Raw genomic sequence first — 19116 nt, 5'->3', positions numbered from 1 at the left:
GTATTAAGTTAAGAGCGCCGTCACGGGACCAATTAAGCTCGTAAGTTGAGGTACCACTGCAGTCTACATTTTGGTCATCTCAGGAGCCTCTGAAAGTTCTTACCGTCATGGCTTTCAAAATGTGTTGAGCACATTTTGGGTGAGTTCACATGTTGTGAATCAATGTTGGAATGAATTACAACATGTTCGTATGCTGTGATCAGCATAAACATTTGTACGGCACAATGGGTGACGGTGTTGATGTTTGGGTGACATCATTCGGAGATGCATGCAGCAGACAAATTCAAGCAATGGGTTGGATCGGGGGTGTCCGAACTCCGACCCGCGGGCCAAGTGCGCCCTGCCGCTGTTTTCAATTTGGCATCATAAGTTTAATAGGGAATTTTAAATTTAAATGGGTTATATATTTGTATAACGCCTTTCTACACTCAAGGTACTCAAAGCGCTTGGACAATATTTCCACATTCACCCATTCATACACACATTCACACACTGATGGCGGGAGCTGCCATGCAAGGCGCCAACTACGACCCATCAGAAGCAAGGGTGAACTGTCTTGCTCAAGGACACAACGGACGTGACTAAGATAGTAGAAGCCGGGTATCGAATCAGGAACCATCAGGTTGCTGGCACGGCCGCCCCACCAACTGAGTAGAATTCATTTCGATAGTCTGACAATTTTGAAGCTGCTATTATGTCCCCATCTAGTGGGCAACATGAGCAATTCAGGTCAATGACCTTTAATTATGTTCTGAATGGAGGAATGCACAGCATTAACTTATATGACCCAATGCAAACAACCTTCCCTCGTTATGGTCAACAGACATGGTCACAGATAACACAAACTGCTCAATGAACTTTGTGGACATGAGAAAAAAAAAATGTCCGTGCACCATAATCATTTCAAAATTACACCATTTTAAAGGCCTACTGAAATGAGATTTTCTTATTTAAACGGGGATAGCAGGTCCATTCTATCTGTCATACTTGATCATTTCGCAATATTGTTATATTTTTGCTGAAAGGATTTAATAGAGAACATCTACGATAAATTTCACAACTTATGGTCGCTAATAAAAAAGCCTTGCCTGTACCGGAAGTCGCAGACGATGACGCCACCCGAGTGAGGGCTCCTCACATCTTCACATTGTTTATAATGGGAGCCTCCAACAAAAAGAGCTATTCGGACCGAGAAAACGACAATTTCCCCATTAATTTGAGCAAGGATGAAATATTTGTGGCTGACGATATTGATAGCAAAGGACTAGAAAAAAAAAAGTTAAAAAAAAAAAGGCGATTGCATTTTGAGCGATTCAGATGTTTTTAGACACATTTACTAGGATAATTCTGGGAAATCTCTTATCTTTCTATTGTGTTGCTAGTGTTTTAGTGAGATTATATAGTACCTGATAGTCGGAGGGGGTGTGTCCACGGGTGTCTTGACGCCAGTCTCTTAGGGAATTAGTCACGGCAGCAGCAGCACGACAGAAGTTCTGCTGATCTCCGGTAAGAGGCGACTTTTTACCACAATTTTCTCACCGAAACCTGCCGATTGACAAGTGGTCGGGATCCATGTTCGCTTGACCGCTCTGATCCATAGTAAAGCGTCACCTCTGGGAATTTTAAACAAGGAAACACCGTGTGTTTGTGTGGCTAAAGGCTAAGGCTTCCCACCTCCATCTTTCTACTTTGACTTCTCCAATATTAATTGAACAAATTGCAAAAGATTCAGCAACACAGATGTCCAAAATACTGTGTAATTGCGCGATGAGAAGAGACGACTTTTAGCCGCTAGTGGTGCTGCGCTAATATGTCCCCTCCAACTCGAGACGTCACGAGCACGCGTCATCATTCTGCGACGTTTTCAACAAGAAACTCCGCGGGAAATTTAAAATTGTAATTTAGTAAACTCAACCGGCCATATTGGCATGTGTTGCAATGTTAATATTTCATCATTGATATATAAAGTATCAGACTGCGTGGTCGGTAGTAGTGGCTTTCAGTAGGCTTTTAAAGCATGATGAAAACAAAGCTAAACACTCTCCACATTTATCCATGTTTGATGCATTTTAGCTACGTGATATGTCTGATTGATTACAAAACAGTTATTTTCACATACTCTTAATATGTTCATTACTAATTATATATCCATTATATTAATATATTATGTACGCATATATATATATATATATATATATATATATATATATATACACACATACAGGGCTAGAATTTAACGATAGCAACTGCGGCAAAAGCTGCAACCGCCTTTGTTATATGCTGTAAGCCCTAAAAAATGTACATATATATACATATACATATACACATATACACATATATAAATACACATATACATATATATAAACATATACATATATATGTGTGTGTGTGTATATATATATATATATACACATACATATATATATATATAAACATATACATATACACAAACATATACATATACACACACATATATATATATATATATATATATATATATATATATATATATAGTTAGTTCATTTGCAGTCGGCCCTCTACCAAATGGTTTTAGCCCAACGCGGCCCCCAAGTCAAAAAGTTTGGACACCCCCGGGTTTGGTGATTAATAAGGGTTGCTGGTCTTGTTCCTGTCTGTCCACCACACTAACACACAGCCGTCTGTCTGTCTGTCCACCTCCTGTCTGTCTTTCTGTCACCAACATCTCTCCATCCTCTCATTATCTTTTAGTCGTCTTTTCTTCCCTTCTTTCCACTCTGTCTCTATTTCCCTTTTCTATTTCCTCACCTGTGATTGGCTGCCTTGATCCACCCAGCCCCCGCCCCAGATCCCGACCTCAGCCTTGACCTTTCTGGTGACTCCCCAGTTCCGAGCGACCCCGGCAAATCAGACACCCCGTTGACCCCGGAGGAGATCCAGCGCATTTTGTGGCGAGAGGAAGAGGAGCACTATGAGGAAGAAGAGCGCCTGAGGAAGAAAGATGAGGCGAAGAAGAGGAAGAGGCAGGAGAAGAAGGAGAAGGAAGAAAGGCAGAGGAGGATAGCGGAGGAGAGGAGGAGGAAGGAGGAGGAAGACAGGAGGAAAAAGGAGGCAGCACAGGAAGAAGCGTGGCAAAGAGAAAAAAAACTGAGGGAAGAGCTATTAGCAGCAGAAGAGGAAGAGGAGGTGTGGCTAAGAGGAGACGTCTTTCAAATGCCCCCAAAAGAAGAGGAAGAACCCGAGGAACCAGACCTCCTCCTTGCACCCATCCCGAGGCCTCCTGTTGCGGAGGATGAGCTGAAGGAAAAGGACACTGAGGAGGAAGAAGACGTAGGAAAGGAGGAGAAGGAGGAGGTGGTGGTGAAAAGAGGAGGTCTTCCTCCAGGCTGTGAGCTCTCTGATGTCACGGTGACATGTGACCACGCCAAACTCACCTATTTCCCCCCGCTCTACATGCCTGAGCTCAAGTCTCTGAGCCTGGAGGGTAAGTTGTGTCTCAGCAAACAGAGTGGTGCATCTCCATTATTTTGCAGCAGTGATTTTTATCATAAGCGGATCACACATAAAATAAAATAAATGGCAGTTGCAACTTTAAATTATCTTCAAGGTGAAATGTTTCGAGCGATATAAGGGCTAAGAAGAATGTGACGGACTTGAAGAGCTGCAGTGCGTCCGCAAAGTATTCACAGCACTTTTTCCCATATTTTTTTATGTTACAGCCTTATTCCAAAATTGAATACCGGTAAATACATTTTTGTCCTCAAAATTCTAAACACAATACCTCATTATGACAATGTAAAAAGGTTTTTAATTTGTGCAAATTTACTAAAAAATCAAAAACTGAAGAATCACATAATCCGTGCATCCGGAAAGTATTCATTGCTTTTCACTATTTCAACATTTTGCATTATTCCAAAATGTAATTAATAATTTTTTTAATACCCCGTAATGAAAATGTGAAAAATTTTGTTTTCAAATTTATTTAAAAAAATCATATTCTCATCGCTTGTCCTCCAACCTAATAGAGCAGTGGTTCTCATTCTTTTTTCAGTGATGTACCCCCTGTGATTTTTAATTTAATTCAAGTACCACCTAATCAGAGCAAAGCATTTTTGGTTGAAAAAAAGAGATAAAGAAGTAAAATACAGCACTATGTCATCAGTTTCTGATTTATTAAATTGTATAACAGTGCAAAATATTGCACATTTGTAGTGGTCTTTCTTGAACTATTTGGAACATTTTTTACAAGAATAACTAAAAACTTGTTGCAAAATAAACAAGTGATTCAATTATTAATAAATATTTCTACACATGGAAGTAATCATCAACTTAAAGTGTCCTCTTTGGGGATTGTAATAGAGATCCATCTGGATTCATCAACTTCATTCTAAACATTTCTTCACAAAAAAATAAATCTTTAACATCAATATTTATGGGACATGTCCACAAAAAAATTTAGCTGTCAACACCGAATATTGCATTGTTTTTCACAGTTTATAAACTTCCTTTCATATTTTGTTGAAGGATTATTCAATAAATATATTTATAGAGGATTTCTGAATAGTTGCTATTTTTAGAATATTTTTTTAAAATCTCACGTACCTCTTGGCATACCTTCAAGTACCCCCATTTGAGAACCACTGTAATAAAGCTTAAAGGGGAACTGCACTTTAAAAAAAAGGTTTGTCTATCATTCACGATTATTATGGAAGTCATGACAATAGACATTTTTTTTTGCATTCTAAATATCAAATACATACAATCAAAAGTCCACTTACATTGAAACCTATGAGAGACGTTTTTTCTCGCCGATAAATTCCTTAAAAAACATCCGAACACCTCCATTGAGGTTTCATATACATGATCTGCGTACATCTATGTAATGCAGTACCAGGAACATTTATAACATTTAATATTTACATATTTCTATTATTTTAAGCTTACTTGGCGCATTAAATAAAAAAAAACGCATCACTTCACATTTATTTTATTCATCAATGATTATTAATTACTGCAGACTTCATGAGAGCAAACAAACATTATAAAATATCACTTACTGTACAATGTCTGCTGTCATTAGAAGGCCGACTGATAGAATATTGCTACAGTCCCATTTAAGTGAGTATTATGAGTCATAACACTCACAAAGAAAGGGGGGAAAAGTGGGGACTAAGCAGCTTTCGTGACATTCTCGATATTTTCGGGTCCTAAATGGCTGTCAAAGTGTACCGTCTTCTCGTAATACGTCTTCAGACTTCTTCTGTCCAGATGAGATGCATGATTTAGGATATAAAATAAATTTTCAGGTAGTCAAGGAAGCAAAGAAACACTTGGCCAGTCGAAATTGCATAAAGGCTTGTGATCACAGCGCCGCTACAAATAGCTTGTCTGCATTAGCGCTTATAATAATAATGATATCACTAATACTTGGTTAATATTCAGGTCACAACAAGTGAATGGAGTATTGTTGGCGATTTTTGAATCGTTATTTATTGGATTTTATTAGCAAAATAAACGATTTCCCATTGTCCACGCTGTAAGCAGACTTTATTTTGTTTTTTTATTTACAAATTAGAATGCATAGACCAAAACATCTGTTGTCAAGTCTTTAATATTGATTGTGAACGATTCCAAGAAACGTGCAGTTCCCTTTAAGAGGTGCTGCATAAAGGAATGGGCAAAGAGAAATGGCAAAACTGTCCAAAGATAGGTGTGCTAAGCTTGTGGCATCGTATTCAAAAATACTTCAGACTGTAATTGCTGCCAAATGTGAATCAACAAAGTATTGAGAAAATGCTGTTATTTTTTTTTTTAGTTACACCCCCCGTGACCCCAAAAGGGACAGGTGGTAGAAAATGGATGGATGGAATACATTTGTAAAAATAAAAAAATAAACTTCACGTTTTCATTATGGCTGTAGAATAACAAAATGTGGAAAAAGTGAAGCGCTGTGAATACTTTCCGGATGCACTGTACAAGTGAAGCTGGTGGAGCATTATAAGCTTCATTAATTGTTAACAAAGTTAGCTAAGCTATTAAGAAGACTAAAGCGTGACAATTTGACCCTGGAACATATTATCTTTCTTCTTCCTATAATACTACAAATCAGCATGGATATTGTTTAATGTTCAAAGTTCCACTGTGCTACAAATACACATTACTTAATTTGTTAGGCACATGACATGTCGGGCTAGCGGCTATATATCATTCTAATAAAAATAGAATGAATGAATGATAGTCAAAACACAACAACGGAAAAATGTAGTCCAGATGCACGAGAACACAGTATTTCTAGAAGCTCTGGCAAATCCTTGCTTTCGTGTGCTTATGGTAAACATTTGTGCAGGCAACAACATCAGCAGCATCCCAGCAGAGGCCTTTAATGGAATTCCCAGCCTGGAGTGGATCAACTTAAAGAAAAACAAACTCACGTCTGCTGGGATTGATTCCAGAAGCTTTAAAGTAAGATATTCTATACTGTTGTAGTCCTTCCGTGTGTGGTAATGAGGGGACAAGAAATGACTATGAATGTAGTCATGATCTTTAAAAAGACTGAAGTATACACATTTAATTAATGAATGTTATTATGTACAATGAATGAATGGCTGTCTACCAGGGACTAAAGATGCTGAAGCGTCTATATTTGGATGGAAACCTTCTAGAAGTCATTCCTTCCAACCTACCACCATCCCTGCAGGAGCTGAAGATTAACGAAAACAGACTACAGAAGATCTATGGGAACAGTTTCCACGGTAATGCTACAGTATTCTACAGCAGCATACTGAACAAACACCAGCTTGAGCCCATGTCCTGTTTTTGTGGATGACCTGAAATCATCCATCATCCGACATTTAGCTTTCATGGATTTAGTTGTGAACAGGACACTACTCAAGAAATGGTGCAGAAATTTCAAGAGCAATGTTCTGTCACTATCTTAGGTCTGAACAGTTTGGTGATTCTGGAGTTAGAAGCCAATCTGCTGAGCGAGGCCAACGTGGACCCAAAGGCCTTTGTGCCTCTCGTGGAGCTCTCCTACCTCAGACTAGGCGGGAACTTCTTCCGCTCCATCCCGCAGGGTCTTCCCACTTTACTGCTGGTATGAGGTCATATCTGTTGGTTTAACCCCCCCTCCCCCTCTATGAGACTATAATGAGTTATTTTGCATCATCTTTGTAAGCGTTACTCAGAAGCGATGACTTCTTTCTGACAGGAGTAAACAAAAAGAAACTGTTCAGTTTCAAGAATTATAGTGCACTAAAACTTAGCAAAATTCCCAACAAACCACAGACTAATCTACCGCAAAAAATAAATCAACTCAATTGACGCCACTCCATCCATCCATCCATTTCCTACCGCTTATCCCTTTCGGGGTCGCGGGGGGTTCTGGAGTCTGTCTCAGCTGCATTTGGGCGGAAGGCAGGGTAAACCCTGGACAAGTCGCCACCTCATCGCAGGGCCAACACAGATAGACAGACAACATTCACACTCACACACTATGGCCAATTTAGTGTTGCCAGTCAACCTAACCCCAGGTGCACGCCACTGTTATGGTCATTTTTCTTCAAACAGATAATTGAACGTAGTTGGGGAACATACTGTACAATGAATGACTGCAAATCTGAATCAAAAAGTTGTGCTTTTGCTGTCAGGAGTTGTACATGGAGAACAACCGGATAGAAGAAATTCCAGAGGGCGTTTTCAATTACACCAAAAACCTGAACTTGGTTTCCCTGAGACACAACCGACTGGAAGAGACCAGGATGGCTCCAATGGCCTGGATCGACCACAGGTTAGACAACATTCAAGTAATATTTATTAGTAACAATAGCTAAATAAAGTAAACGTAATAAAAAAAGAGGTCAAAATAAGCTGCCTTGAAGCTTTAGGCTCACACTTAATGGCGAGCCTGGTTTAATGCATCTTTCATTTCACGAGCATATGGTTGTGTCATTTCAATGAATTAATGATCAGTGAGCACCCATCATGAGGTATGATTGAAGGCTTGGCTCAGCATGACTCCACCACAGAGGATGGTGTGTCATTCCTCTTCAGCCAGCTGTAATTTTAACTTCACCTCCACATATTTTTCACCCTTCCCTCTTCTGCAGAAATCTGGAATCCATCGACCTCTCATATAATAAACTCTACCTGGTTCCGTCCTACCTGCCGAAATCTCTGATCCATCTCGTGCTGGTGGGGAACAACATAGAGCGGATACCTGGTGGGTGGACAGTGCAAACTGAAAAATATGCACACATGATTTATGTCGCCGTAATTAAAATATGCATGGGCTTTGGTTCGAACGATGGAAAAATAGATGCTGAGCTGTCAACTTCCCAATGAATGAAAAAAATAGTTCTGGACAGCTCTTGTAGACGTGACCAGCTCATGTCTGCTGTATTCACTGTTCTTAAATAACACGGCCGCAGGTTTTGTGTTTGCCCACATGGATCCTGGTATCGAGTACGTCTATCTGTCTTACAACAAACTGGATGGGGAGGGGATTGAACCAGAGTCCTTCTTTGGATCCTACCATTCCATGGTGGAGCTTTGTCTAGACCACAACCAGCTGATGAATGTGCCATCAGGAATCAATGAGATGACAAACATACACTTCCTCAGACTCAACAACAACAAGATCAGGTAGAAAACTAATATTCACATACATGTGCTATTTTTCTTTATTTCATTCCCAGGTTGCCCACGCTTCCTGAAGTTCTTCTTGTAGATTTAACAAAACGGCTGTGGTATTTTCCAGGAGTATACCCGAAGAGAGCATCTGTGATCCGGAACAAAATGGAGACTCTACATTGGTGGCTTTGAGGCTGGAGAACAATCTCATTGATGGCAAAAATATCTCCCCAAGAGCCTTCTCCTGTGTGCGCTCCTCCTCAAGTGTGGTCTTAAAACCCCAGATGACCAAATGAACTAATTTCGAGCAAAAAACAGACATGTTTGCAGTTTAACTTTTCCATGCAAATACGTTTTTAATTAAAGAACAACATTTGAACAAAAAGTAACCCATATCAGCTTATTAATGGGGCAAGTGTCTCTCAACTTGCAAACCATTTTAAAATTGGCGATATTGTTATTTGTGGTCTTACAGGCCAGCACATTAATATGTAAAAAACAACTCAGTAAAATATTATGGTATGACATACGATTATATTTAAAACTATATATCATTTTCTGATTATAGTTTAGTTGCAGTTACCAAATTACGAAACAAAAATGACTAGAAGACTAATGCTGGTCATTTTATCAAATTATCTGTACTGTATCTGTTATTTGGATGTTAGCAAGATTCCAAATAGAGTCATTAGTAATAAATAAATAAATATATACAAAAGTATATACACACACACACACACACACACACACACACACACACACACACACACACACACACACACACACACACACACACACACACACACACACATATATATACTGTACTAAAGTCAGATTTTGAAACATAAAAAATTGTAAAAAAAAAAGAAAGAAAAAATCTTTTTAAGGGTCAAAGTGTGACTCAAGATGAGATGCGGTAAACTTTTGATTGCACAGCCTCCTCCACCCTAAAGTAATGCCGCAAATTCTGCAATAACTTTAAGGGCCAACTTTCTTGTCACATTTTCCAGTGACAGTTTGAGGTTGAAGATCAATAATTACAGTTGCGGGGACATCTTAAAATAAATAATGATTGGAACAGACATTTGAAGATGATTACGATGATACTTCCTTTCTCGGTAAAACCAATCCTAAACATTAGATAATTGAGAGCAGATGAAAAATAAAACTCTATTTAGATGTGCTCAGCTCACAGATGCTTCAGGCCGACTTCTTTTTAAAATGCAATCTAAATTAAAGAATTTCAATCAAGTCAGTGGTAGACACAGCGTGTCCAAAATGACATTCCTACTGGGTACTGTTGACTCAGGGTTTGAATTGAAGCTTCTGTGCCTGGATGGGACAGTTTGGAGTGGCTACACTTTCATGCTTTGGGACACCTGGCACCTGTCTTGTGACTACACAATCAGTAGTGTATGTTTAAGGGGATGAAGTATAAAAAAAATAACTACAAAAGGGGGCAGGGGGAATAACCAACACAGCCGTTTTATGTCAGTTAGAAGCTCTAAATGTCGTTTTTTTATTTTTTAAATGATTATTGGCCATCCCTAATCAGTGGGCAGAGCTCAAGATTGTTTTGAGTTAAAAATATGAATGACTGTAGCAGTCATCAGTGTCACATTCAGACACTATAGAGTGTCCGAACATACTGTACAAATGCTAATGTTTGCAAAATAATTCCTGTTACCATGGTCCTGAAATAATGACTGAAAATTATGTATAATGCATGTCTGACCACTATCACTTTATAATAAAAACACTACGCACGTGTGTACCAGCTGTCTTTTCTTCTGGGAAGTCGGTTATGATATTGTCAATGACTGTGTAAATAAATGGCGATACCCATCGCTAACATTACTGACATAAATACCACAACTGTTAACTTGTCACACACTTTTTTCAAGTTTGGTAACCGTAGCAGAGGTGAGTACAGCTGCCTCTCTAACACCCCAGCCGCAGATACTCAGTGGAGCTTAAGTATCACAGCCCAATCAAACTTTCCTGGATTCCTGGAAACAAATTGTTCCGGGGGCACCGAAAAAGCAATGATGAGGTAAATCCGTAGCACCATCCTCTCCATGTTTACCCAGTGACTCACGGATTTAAAAGGTCCTTAGATGGAGGAAATGCTCCTCAATCCACAAAGTCATCAAGCCCCAAACTGCACAGGAGCCAGACAGACGTTTGAAGGCTTGGAAAGTATGAGCGCCTGTGAGAGACATTGGGACTCCAATGGGGATCGCAGACCATCTCCATCGGGAAGTAATTTCTCACATGTAAAATGGACCAAATATAATTGTTTTGTGGCAGACCAGGAAAATGAAAAGAATGAGTGTCTCCAAAAAGCATGAAGGCAGTACAGCCCAAACATCTGCTTATAGACATTTCAAAATAAATATGTGATATTTCAATTCTCTAATACAATTAGCTGTGTTTTGTGCTTACAAGACAAATGGATAGATAGTTCAACAGTGCAATAGCAATGTAATTGAAAATGTTGTGACAGAGGTATGAAAGGTTCCATTTCACTGTGTAGTGATTTACATATTGGGAGGTACATGACAAAAAGTTCTACATCAAAATCATCATTACTGGGTTTTAGAATGTTATCCAATAAAGCAGAAGAAAACAAAGCAGATCGTATATTCTCACTGAGCACTGACAACAGAAGAACACTGGGCCAGCATCACATCAGGGTCTCATTAGATGATTGTAATGTTTGTGAAAATTGCATCCTTTAACCTTGGAGTCTGGTATGATGCGAACTTGGTTCCCCTCCAATGGTATTCAACTGTGATTATGAGAAACTCTAAAGCTGAGCAGCAGAACCATCAAAAGGACTCCGCTTACACATCAGATCATCATGGCATGGGTGGACCAGCCGTCAAACTTGATGACATGCTGAGATGTATTGCATATTTTAGAATGTAGTCCTCTTTACTCAGGAACCATTTGCTAGCATGAGCCTTGTAACACTGTTATGCTATCGCAAAAAGACTACTTTTGTGTGTTTATATTTTGTCTCAGTTGTGAGAGCGCTACATTTAGCCGGTCAGTCCTTTGCTCTGCGGCTTCCTCTACCTCTCAGGCAAAGTCTGTCAAATGGATTATGTGACAAGATGAGGGGGAACGGCATGATACCGAGGTGGGAGCCAACGGCATGTATTCACATACTCGTGACAGTTTCACAATCCCCAAGAGGAGGAAAGCTCTTTGCATCAAGTTGCACTGCACATCATTCATTTGATACTGTTTATTCTGCTTAGGGTTACAGGAGGATCCTATCTAAGCAGACTACTGCAAACTACACCAGTTAATCACAAAGGAAAAGTGCAAATTGATTAATCAGCATCATGTCACTTAACTTTGGCAGCTTGAAAAAAAAACTAAGTCAAAGGTAATTGGACTGTAAATGCAAATTAAATTGCACCATATATATATATAACTCAAACAACGTAAGCACTCAAAAAATCACTAAAGACAAAGTAGAACAAATACCCTTCAATGGAGAATGCTTTACCAATAAATATGATGACGTTAGTAAAAAATACTTTAACTAAATCCAAAGAGCAGGTTGAACATAGTAAACCTCATAAGAACCATTTCTTCTGAGATGATTTCAAATGGTTTGGAAAATATGAGCGAGAAAATGCATCGAAACCAGAGATGCTTTCTGTCGGAAAGTGCCAAACCAGGGCATATTTGCTCTGTCTAGCTATGCCTTAAGTTGTGCCTCGGGGTGCCGTTACAGCTGGGCTCAGCAGAAAATACCAGCAAAAGATGGAAAAGGGAAAAATGAAGCACAGAGGAAGCAAGCAAGTTAAATTTTCCACTGTTGGCCTAGGTTTGAATGCTTGCCCCAACATAAAAGCTGTGTTACTTAAAGTACACATAATGCATGTAGCAGAAACAATATGATCAAATCGTCTGTTTAAAAGATTATTGGAATGGTGCTAAATAAATCTTTTGTTGCTAAGGCATAAACATGGTAGAGGCGTATTACCTTATTTGACATTGGCAATGAATTGAAAACAAAATAAACAAAGAATGTGGAAGCAACTAGGAGAGCAAACAGATTGCTCCCCATGGAGGTTTAAAGATTGGGAAGTGTGAGCTAACTGCCCTGGCATTACATGAAAGCTGCTGACAAAGGCTGCTCACATTCACAGATGCTGCGATGATAGACAGCATCAAGAGAAGCTCAACTTCTCACCCTAACAACAGAGCTTTTCCATCAGTGGGGGTGTTCTCAGAGCGATTTTTTTCTTTGCTGCTGAGACAGGGGGATGCTGTTCTCCATTCTGACTTAGGTTGCATCCCTCAGTCTTCTAGCTGAAACTTTGCTGCTCCTGTGCTTACTGCTTACTTTAAACAAGGACAAAACTCATCTGAAGGCTAAGGTAGGAAACACCCCAGAATTGCAATTAATGACAACTTTTTAAAAGTGTTGTCTTTTATTGGCATCTTAGGGATGAATCATATTTACTCACGCTACAGAAAGCTTTAAAATATGTTTTATTGCTGAGGAAATATGTTAGGATGTTTTGTATGTATTTATTTCAAATTAATTTTGCATTTTTAAAGCAATACAAAATAATCTGATATTATGGAGTTTGTGGTTACTATTTGCACAAATAGATAATTTTACTTAACCCATCCATCCATTTTCTACTGCTTACCCTGTGGGGAAAATAAAATATGTCAAAAATGAGTCGGTATAAAAATGCATCGTTGTTGCTTACAAAATAAATACCAATTAATGTATCTGTTTTGCTGTGTACATAGTTTTTAATTTTCCTGAAGGAACTCTCCTGAAGGAATCAATAAAGTACTATCTATCTATCTATAGTCTCTTCAACTGAACAAAGAAAAGATTGGAGGATAAATTAGTGACAGTAATTATGTGGTAGTGAAGTGGTACGGATCATTTTGATTTCCTGCCTATGATTGCTTTATTATCTAATAAATGAAGTGAAAACACCAAAGCAAATACAACTTGCAAACCTAAATTAAGAAAGCAACCACATCTGCATAGATTTATTATACTTGAACAAGAATGTGGTGCTGAAAGGAACGCACTCAACAGAATTTGCAGTCACAGCAGCAGGATGGTGGACCACCACCACCACATATTTGTGGCTGGACCGAACACTCGAAAGCAAAGTTCAGAATCCATCTAGATTAGCAGACAATGTCAGACTCTCTGCAGGCGGCAGCAGAAGTGTTTAATAGTAGAGGCCACATAAATCACTGAGTGGATTGCCTCAGATGGCGAAGAAGTAGGAGATGGCAAAATATTTGTGTTGGCTGCAATAACTAATTTCCAACTGAAATCCTGGCAGGGAAATGGAAAAAATGGTATAAAAGTATAGCTCCCATTTAAGTTCTCACTGAAACCCATCACTTCGAAAATATAATCATTACATGTAGAAACCACACAATTTAAGCTAAACAACACATTCCAGAGACAACTAGGATCGGTCAGAGGTGAGCAATAATGAGTCACAATAAACCAATATAAGTAGAACAGCACTCAGTGGAACGCAGTCGTCTGCCAAGGTTAACAAAAGTAGAGGAAAACTGATGCAATGCCATATTTGTGTTTGTTTATCTGGCCATAGTGCTGTGAAGGCATTTGCAGAAGTCAGCAGCATATGCTCAGACAAAAACAATGCATCTATAAACGACTTGTATTGTGAAGTATCACCAAAAATACAAAAGACGGGTATCTCTGTCATACTAAGAGATAACTGAAACCAAAGATAGACCAAATCAAACCGAAACACTCGTGGGAACCCTTTGTGTCAGCCAATTATTATGGTGAAAACGTTACATAAACAATTGGAGTGACCAAACTTCATGTAAACCATTTCTGCAACAACTAGTTTACTTCAACGCTGTCCTTTACAAACCACTACAAGTAGTAGTAGTGCAAGCACTGGCTTTACCTGCATTACCAGTTTATTTCCTCAGTGTTGTGTTATTGGTTCGTTTTATGTGTTGGTTTGGCTAAAATGCTCTAACATTTTCTTCTGCACCTTCTGCTGATCCTGTTATTGATCAGTAATCTAGCCAAACCATGAGGGTGGTCCTCCTGCTTTGTCTGCTAGCACTGGGCAGCAGTAGCAAACACTACAAGCCAGTCAACATCATGGACTTCTTGAGAGACTACGATGTGATGATGGCTGATTCGAGGGACGATGACGATGACGACGACGACGACAATGATGATGACGATGACAAAAACAGCTTTTATCATGATCATTATGGGAACTGTCCAATCGGTTGCCATTGCTCACCAAAAGTGGTACAGTGCTCCGATCAAGGTGAACTGGTTTTTAAGTTTCTCTTGGCCAAACTACTCGAAAGAAAAGCGATATATAAAGCTAATCCATTATTATCATTATACATTTTAATGAAAATATATTATGCATCAATGTCAACAAACTATTTGCAATTCTGCCAACAGGCTTGATTGATGTGCCTGCTAAGATTCCTGATCACACCGTGATGATTGACCTCCAAAACAATGACATTACCGAGATCAAGGAGGATGACTTTAAAGGCCTGGACAACCTTTATGTAAGAGCAACACAAAGTTCATTAGAACCTAATTTATTTTGTTAGCACAAAGCAGCAAGAACAATAAATGAGTCACAGCTCATGTACAGGAAAACACCTGGAAATATTTCCAGTCATGATGTTTTTACATCAGTCCACATGTTTATGTACTCACGAATAATTAGCAGGTCCAATCATTATCCTGCTAATAAAAACAAACCATGGAGACAAACAACAATGAAAAAACAGGTTCACCAATCCCCTTAACTCTTTTTCACGGATCTAAGTCTTTCCATTTAAACACAGAGGAACACAAATTTGATAGACTAATTTAGATTTATCGCCATTGGTAGTAAAATAGTTGACATAACTGAACTTTCATGCAAGTCAATACATTCTTCATAACTGCCCTGTCACCCAGGATGTACTGTAGGATGCCTTTCAACCTGAAGTAGGCTTGAGCACTAGATACTGTGTGAAACCAAAAAAACTGTAGAATTAACTGGTATAGCAATGAACTTGTCACTGTAACAACCATAAGTACCACAGAAGATTTAACCACATTGTTTTTGTCCCAAACCAGGGGTTGTTCCTGATTAATAACAAGATCTCAAAGATTCACCCCAGGGCCTTCAAAAACATGAATCATCTTCGACTGCTGTACCTGTCCTACAATATGTTGACCGCGATCCCAGCAAATCTGCCTCCCAATGTCATTGAGCTGCGCTTCCATGAAAACAGGATTTACAAGGTTCAGAGAGATGCCTTCAAAGGCCTCAATAAGCTCCATGTTCTAGGTATGGACATTTAAGAAAACACGTTGATTTCAAGTTGCCTTTGGCTTTGAGAACGTGGTGTGTGATGTAACAAGTAAATTAAGTCTTTGACTCTGCAAAAATACTGAATTTATTAGCATCGGATCCTGAAATAACGACTGTTGAAGATCACAGACTTTTTCCAAAGGCTTTATACTGGCACAATAAAAAATCCAAGTTCTCTGTATCAACGATAGGAATGATAAAAACATCATTAAAATTGATATATGGTATTTCAATATATGTGCGTTCTTTATAAAGATAGCATCAAAACCAGATGTTCTTTTTTTTTTTTTTAAACAGAACTGGGAGCCAACCCCCTGGCTAACAATGGGATTGAACTGGGAGCTTTCAATGGTTTATCTTCCCTCTATGTTGGCATGTCTGAGAGCAGGCTAACGGCTATACCCAAAGGTAAAACATTACTCATCTCCTAAGATAACTGAAACAGATCAAAAAGATGAAGAATAAACACAACCAGTGTCAGTTAATAGGATGCTTTGGTCAAAATACACAAACCATTATTAAACTGATGCGTAAAGCCAAGTAATCGTCAGTTACCTCACATGTTTTTTATTTCAGACCTCCCCACCTCCATCACAGAGCTGAACCTTGAGTACAACAAGATCATTAAGGTGGAAGTCGAAGACCTCATCAGATATAAAAACCTTCAAAGGTGCTAGTTACTGAAATTTTATTTATATAAATAAATGTCAGTGGATGTATTCAATTTTACAAATGTGTGCATGCTTTCGTATCAAAGGCACAAACGTATCAATAAATAAAAAGGTCCTAATCTAATGTAGGGTGTGACAAACATGTAAACAATTCATGACATTTGATGTAAAATATTCAAAGAAATCTGTGAATTTTACAGAGCTACTTCAGAATAGACAAAATACACTTCTCTTGACTAACCATTTTAATGTTTGCAGACTCAACCTGGCTTTCAACCAAATCAAGTTTGTAGAGAACGGCAGTCTTGCAAAGGTCCCCAACATCCGTGAGATCCACCTGGACAACAACAGTCTGAAAAAGGTCCCACCAGGTCTCAACTCTCTACGATACCTCCAGGTGAGACACACTCGCAGTATAATCTATCTGATAAGCCAAATGCAGGTTATATTACACGGCACTGTAACACTTAGAAGCAAACTGATGAGTTTTAAAGTGCGGTTTTTCACAGTTTTTCAATTACAGCTTTGTACTGAAATTTGTCTCCAAGGCTATGCCAAGACAGTCCCGAAAAGACATGACAATATAAAAGTGTTTCTTGTAAAACAAATATTATTGTAATAGCTCAGCCAAAAAGAATGTCTAACTTTCCAGTTTGTAAGCTGAAAAAAGTGCAGTCCCTCTTTCCTGGTCTATGGTGATAACTTGCAGTTTCCAAGGCAGGTGCAGATGGTTTACAGACACAAAGACAAGTTTAAGTGTTTCATAACCTTTTTCCTAAATCCCTTGTGTCTCTTCAGGTCATTTTCCTCCATGCCAACAAAATCACAAGTGTGGGAATCAACGATTTCTGTCCCATCAGATATGGCAACAAAAAGAACTTGTACTCAGGCATCAGTCTGTTTGCAAACCCTGTCAAGTACTGGGACATCCACCCAGCCACCTTTCGCTGTGTAGGCGGACGAAGAGGCATTCAGCTCGGAAACTTCAGGAAATAGTACGGGGAGAAAAATGATGCTTTTAAGACAACTCATAAAATGGACAGCTGCCGATATCTGTTAAACAGTATAACAGGGGAGAGCTGGAAAACCAATCTCGTAGCCAGTGCAGCAACTGACACCTATGTTTATAGACGGAATGTCCAAATGAAACCCTCTCTGCTTTATCAGGTGAACAACTTGTCCGTGTCCTCTTGCAAAGTGTTCCTATAAAAATAGCGCCTCCCACAGGTCACACAAAGTAGAACCGCCAAACAACCTAAGTAGTTTTACATGCTGCATTCCCTTGGGTATAATAACATTGTATGAAGTACTGTTGTCTTCAGAAATACTCTTAAGTTGACTCCGTAACCTTCATAGAATACAAAAAACATATTTTCTAATATCCTTTTTTTGTCTTTTTGTAAGTTTTATTTTATGTATTTTTCAATTTGGGGCATTTCTGGAGCCAGCTGTGAAATAACTGGAGCTTAAATCTCCCATTTTATTTTAACTTAACAAGTTTTCCTTCCAGCAACAGTCTGTATTCACTGGAGGATATTGGTGATATTTAGTGCAATAAGTGACTCCAAAACCCAATTTTTGTTTTCTGTTAAATATGATTTCTGCATGCATGTCGAGTAGTCTCTTTTAGGAGACATAGCATTGTTCTTTATGTAAAAGTGTACTGAGCAAGGTTGGATATAAACAATCATTTTATACCCCAATTGCCTTAGGATTTTAATCAAATGTGGACACTTATTAAATCCCATTTAAATGATAACTGTAGGACATTATACGCATGGACACTGTATGTATACCTGTTTTGTCTGCAGCACTTAATACAATACAATCTGTTCTCATTTTGTCCAGTGTCCTCTCCTCTAGTGGTGCTATATTTATTGGGTATGTCTTTAAATAAACTTGGAACAACTTCCCAGTCATGTATTCCATCCATTTTCTACTGCTTGTCCCTTTCAGGGTCGCGGGGGGTACTGGAGCCTATCTCAGCTGTATTCGGGCGGAAGGCGGGGTATACACTGGATAAGTCGCTACCTCATCGCAGGGCCAACACAGACAGACAGACAACATTCACACCCACATTCACACACTAGAGACCATTTAGTGTCGCCAATCAACCTTTCCCCAGGTGCATGTCTTTGGAGGTGTGAGGAAGCCAGAGTACCCGGAGAGAACCCACGTGGTCACGAGCAGAACATGCAAACTCCACACAGAAAGATCCCGAGCCCGGGATTGAACTCAGGACCTTCGTATTGTGTAATGTTCTATATTTTCAATAGAACATATAAAATGTTGGTGTTGTTTACTTGAGTCACATTGCCATTATATTGCAGTTCTTATGTTTGACTGCCGTCTACTGGTCACCCTTATCATTACACTATGTACCAAATTAAATTGCTTTGAGGTCGGTAAGCAAAACCAGAATTATTCCGTACATTAAGCGCATCGGGTTATAA

At 38.9% G+C, this 19116-nt stretch overlaps 3 protein-coding genes across 5 annotated transcripts in view; 2 read left to right on the top strand and 1 right to left on the bottom strand.

The window, feature by feature from the left end:
* Positions 1-10382, top strand: part of ecm2 (extracellular matrix protein 2, female organ and adipocyte specific) — a 27202-nt gene extending 16820 nt beyond the window's left edge. For 2 of the 3 annotated variants that reach the window (XM_061890754.1, XM_061890764.1), the window contains 8 exons: positions 2867-3463; positions 6326-6441; positions 6596-6731; positions 6918-7075; positions 7629-7768; positions 8088-8200; positions 8409-8622; positions 8738-10382. In XM_061890754.1, the coding sequence (XP_061746738.1) occupies positions 2867-3463; positions 6326-6441; positions 6596-6731; positions 6918-7075; positions 7629-7768; positions 8088-8200; positions 8409-8622; positions 8738-8906 (1643 nt within the window). In that variant the 3' untranslated portion in view covers positions 8907-10382. Of the gene's footprint in view, positions 1-2815; positions 3464-6325; positions 6442-6595; positions 6732-6917; positions 7076-7628; positions 7769-8087; positions 8201-8408; positions 8623-8737 lie in introns of all 3 variants that reach the window. The other variant, XM_061890747.1, reaches the window with a different exon arrangement.
* cenpp (centromere protein P) overlaps positions 1-19116 on the bottom strand; it is a 109456-nt gene that overhangs the window by 29921 nt on the left and 60419 nt on the right. The gene's annotated exons all lie outside the window — the stretch shown is intronic.
* aspn (asporin (LRR class 1)) lies at positions 12784-18578 on the top strand. The gene is made up of 8 exons (XM_061890776.1): positions 12784-13010; positions 14675-14936; positions 15080-15192; positions 15755-15968; positions 16290-16400; positions 16569-16662; positions 16922-17060; positions 17462-18578. The coding sequence occupies exons 2-8, from the start codon at positions 14690-14692 to the stop codon at positions 17657-17659; spliced, it is 1116 nt and encodes a 371-aa protein (XP_061746760.1). The 5' UTR covers positions 12784-13010; positions 14675-14689; the 3' UTR covers positions 17660-18578.

The sequence above is a fragment of the Nerophis ophidion genome, linkage group LG02, assembly GCF_033978795.1.
Source record: "Nerophis ophidion isolate RoL-2023_Sa linkage group LG02, RoL_Noph_v1.0, whole genome shotgun sequence".
NCBI classification, from domain to species: Eukaryota; Metazoa; Chordata; class Actinopteri; order Syngnathiformes; family Syngnathidae; genus Nerophis; species Nerophis ophidion.
Note: the sequence above shows the minus strand (reverse complement) of the source record. Positions and strands in the feature narration are given on the sequence as shown.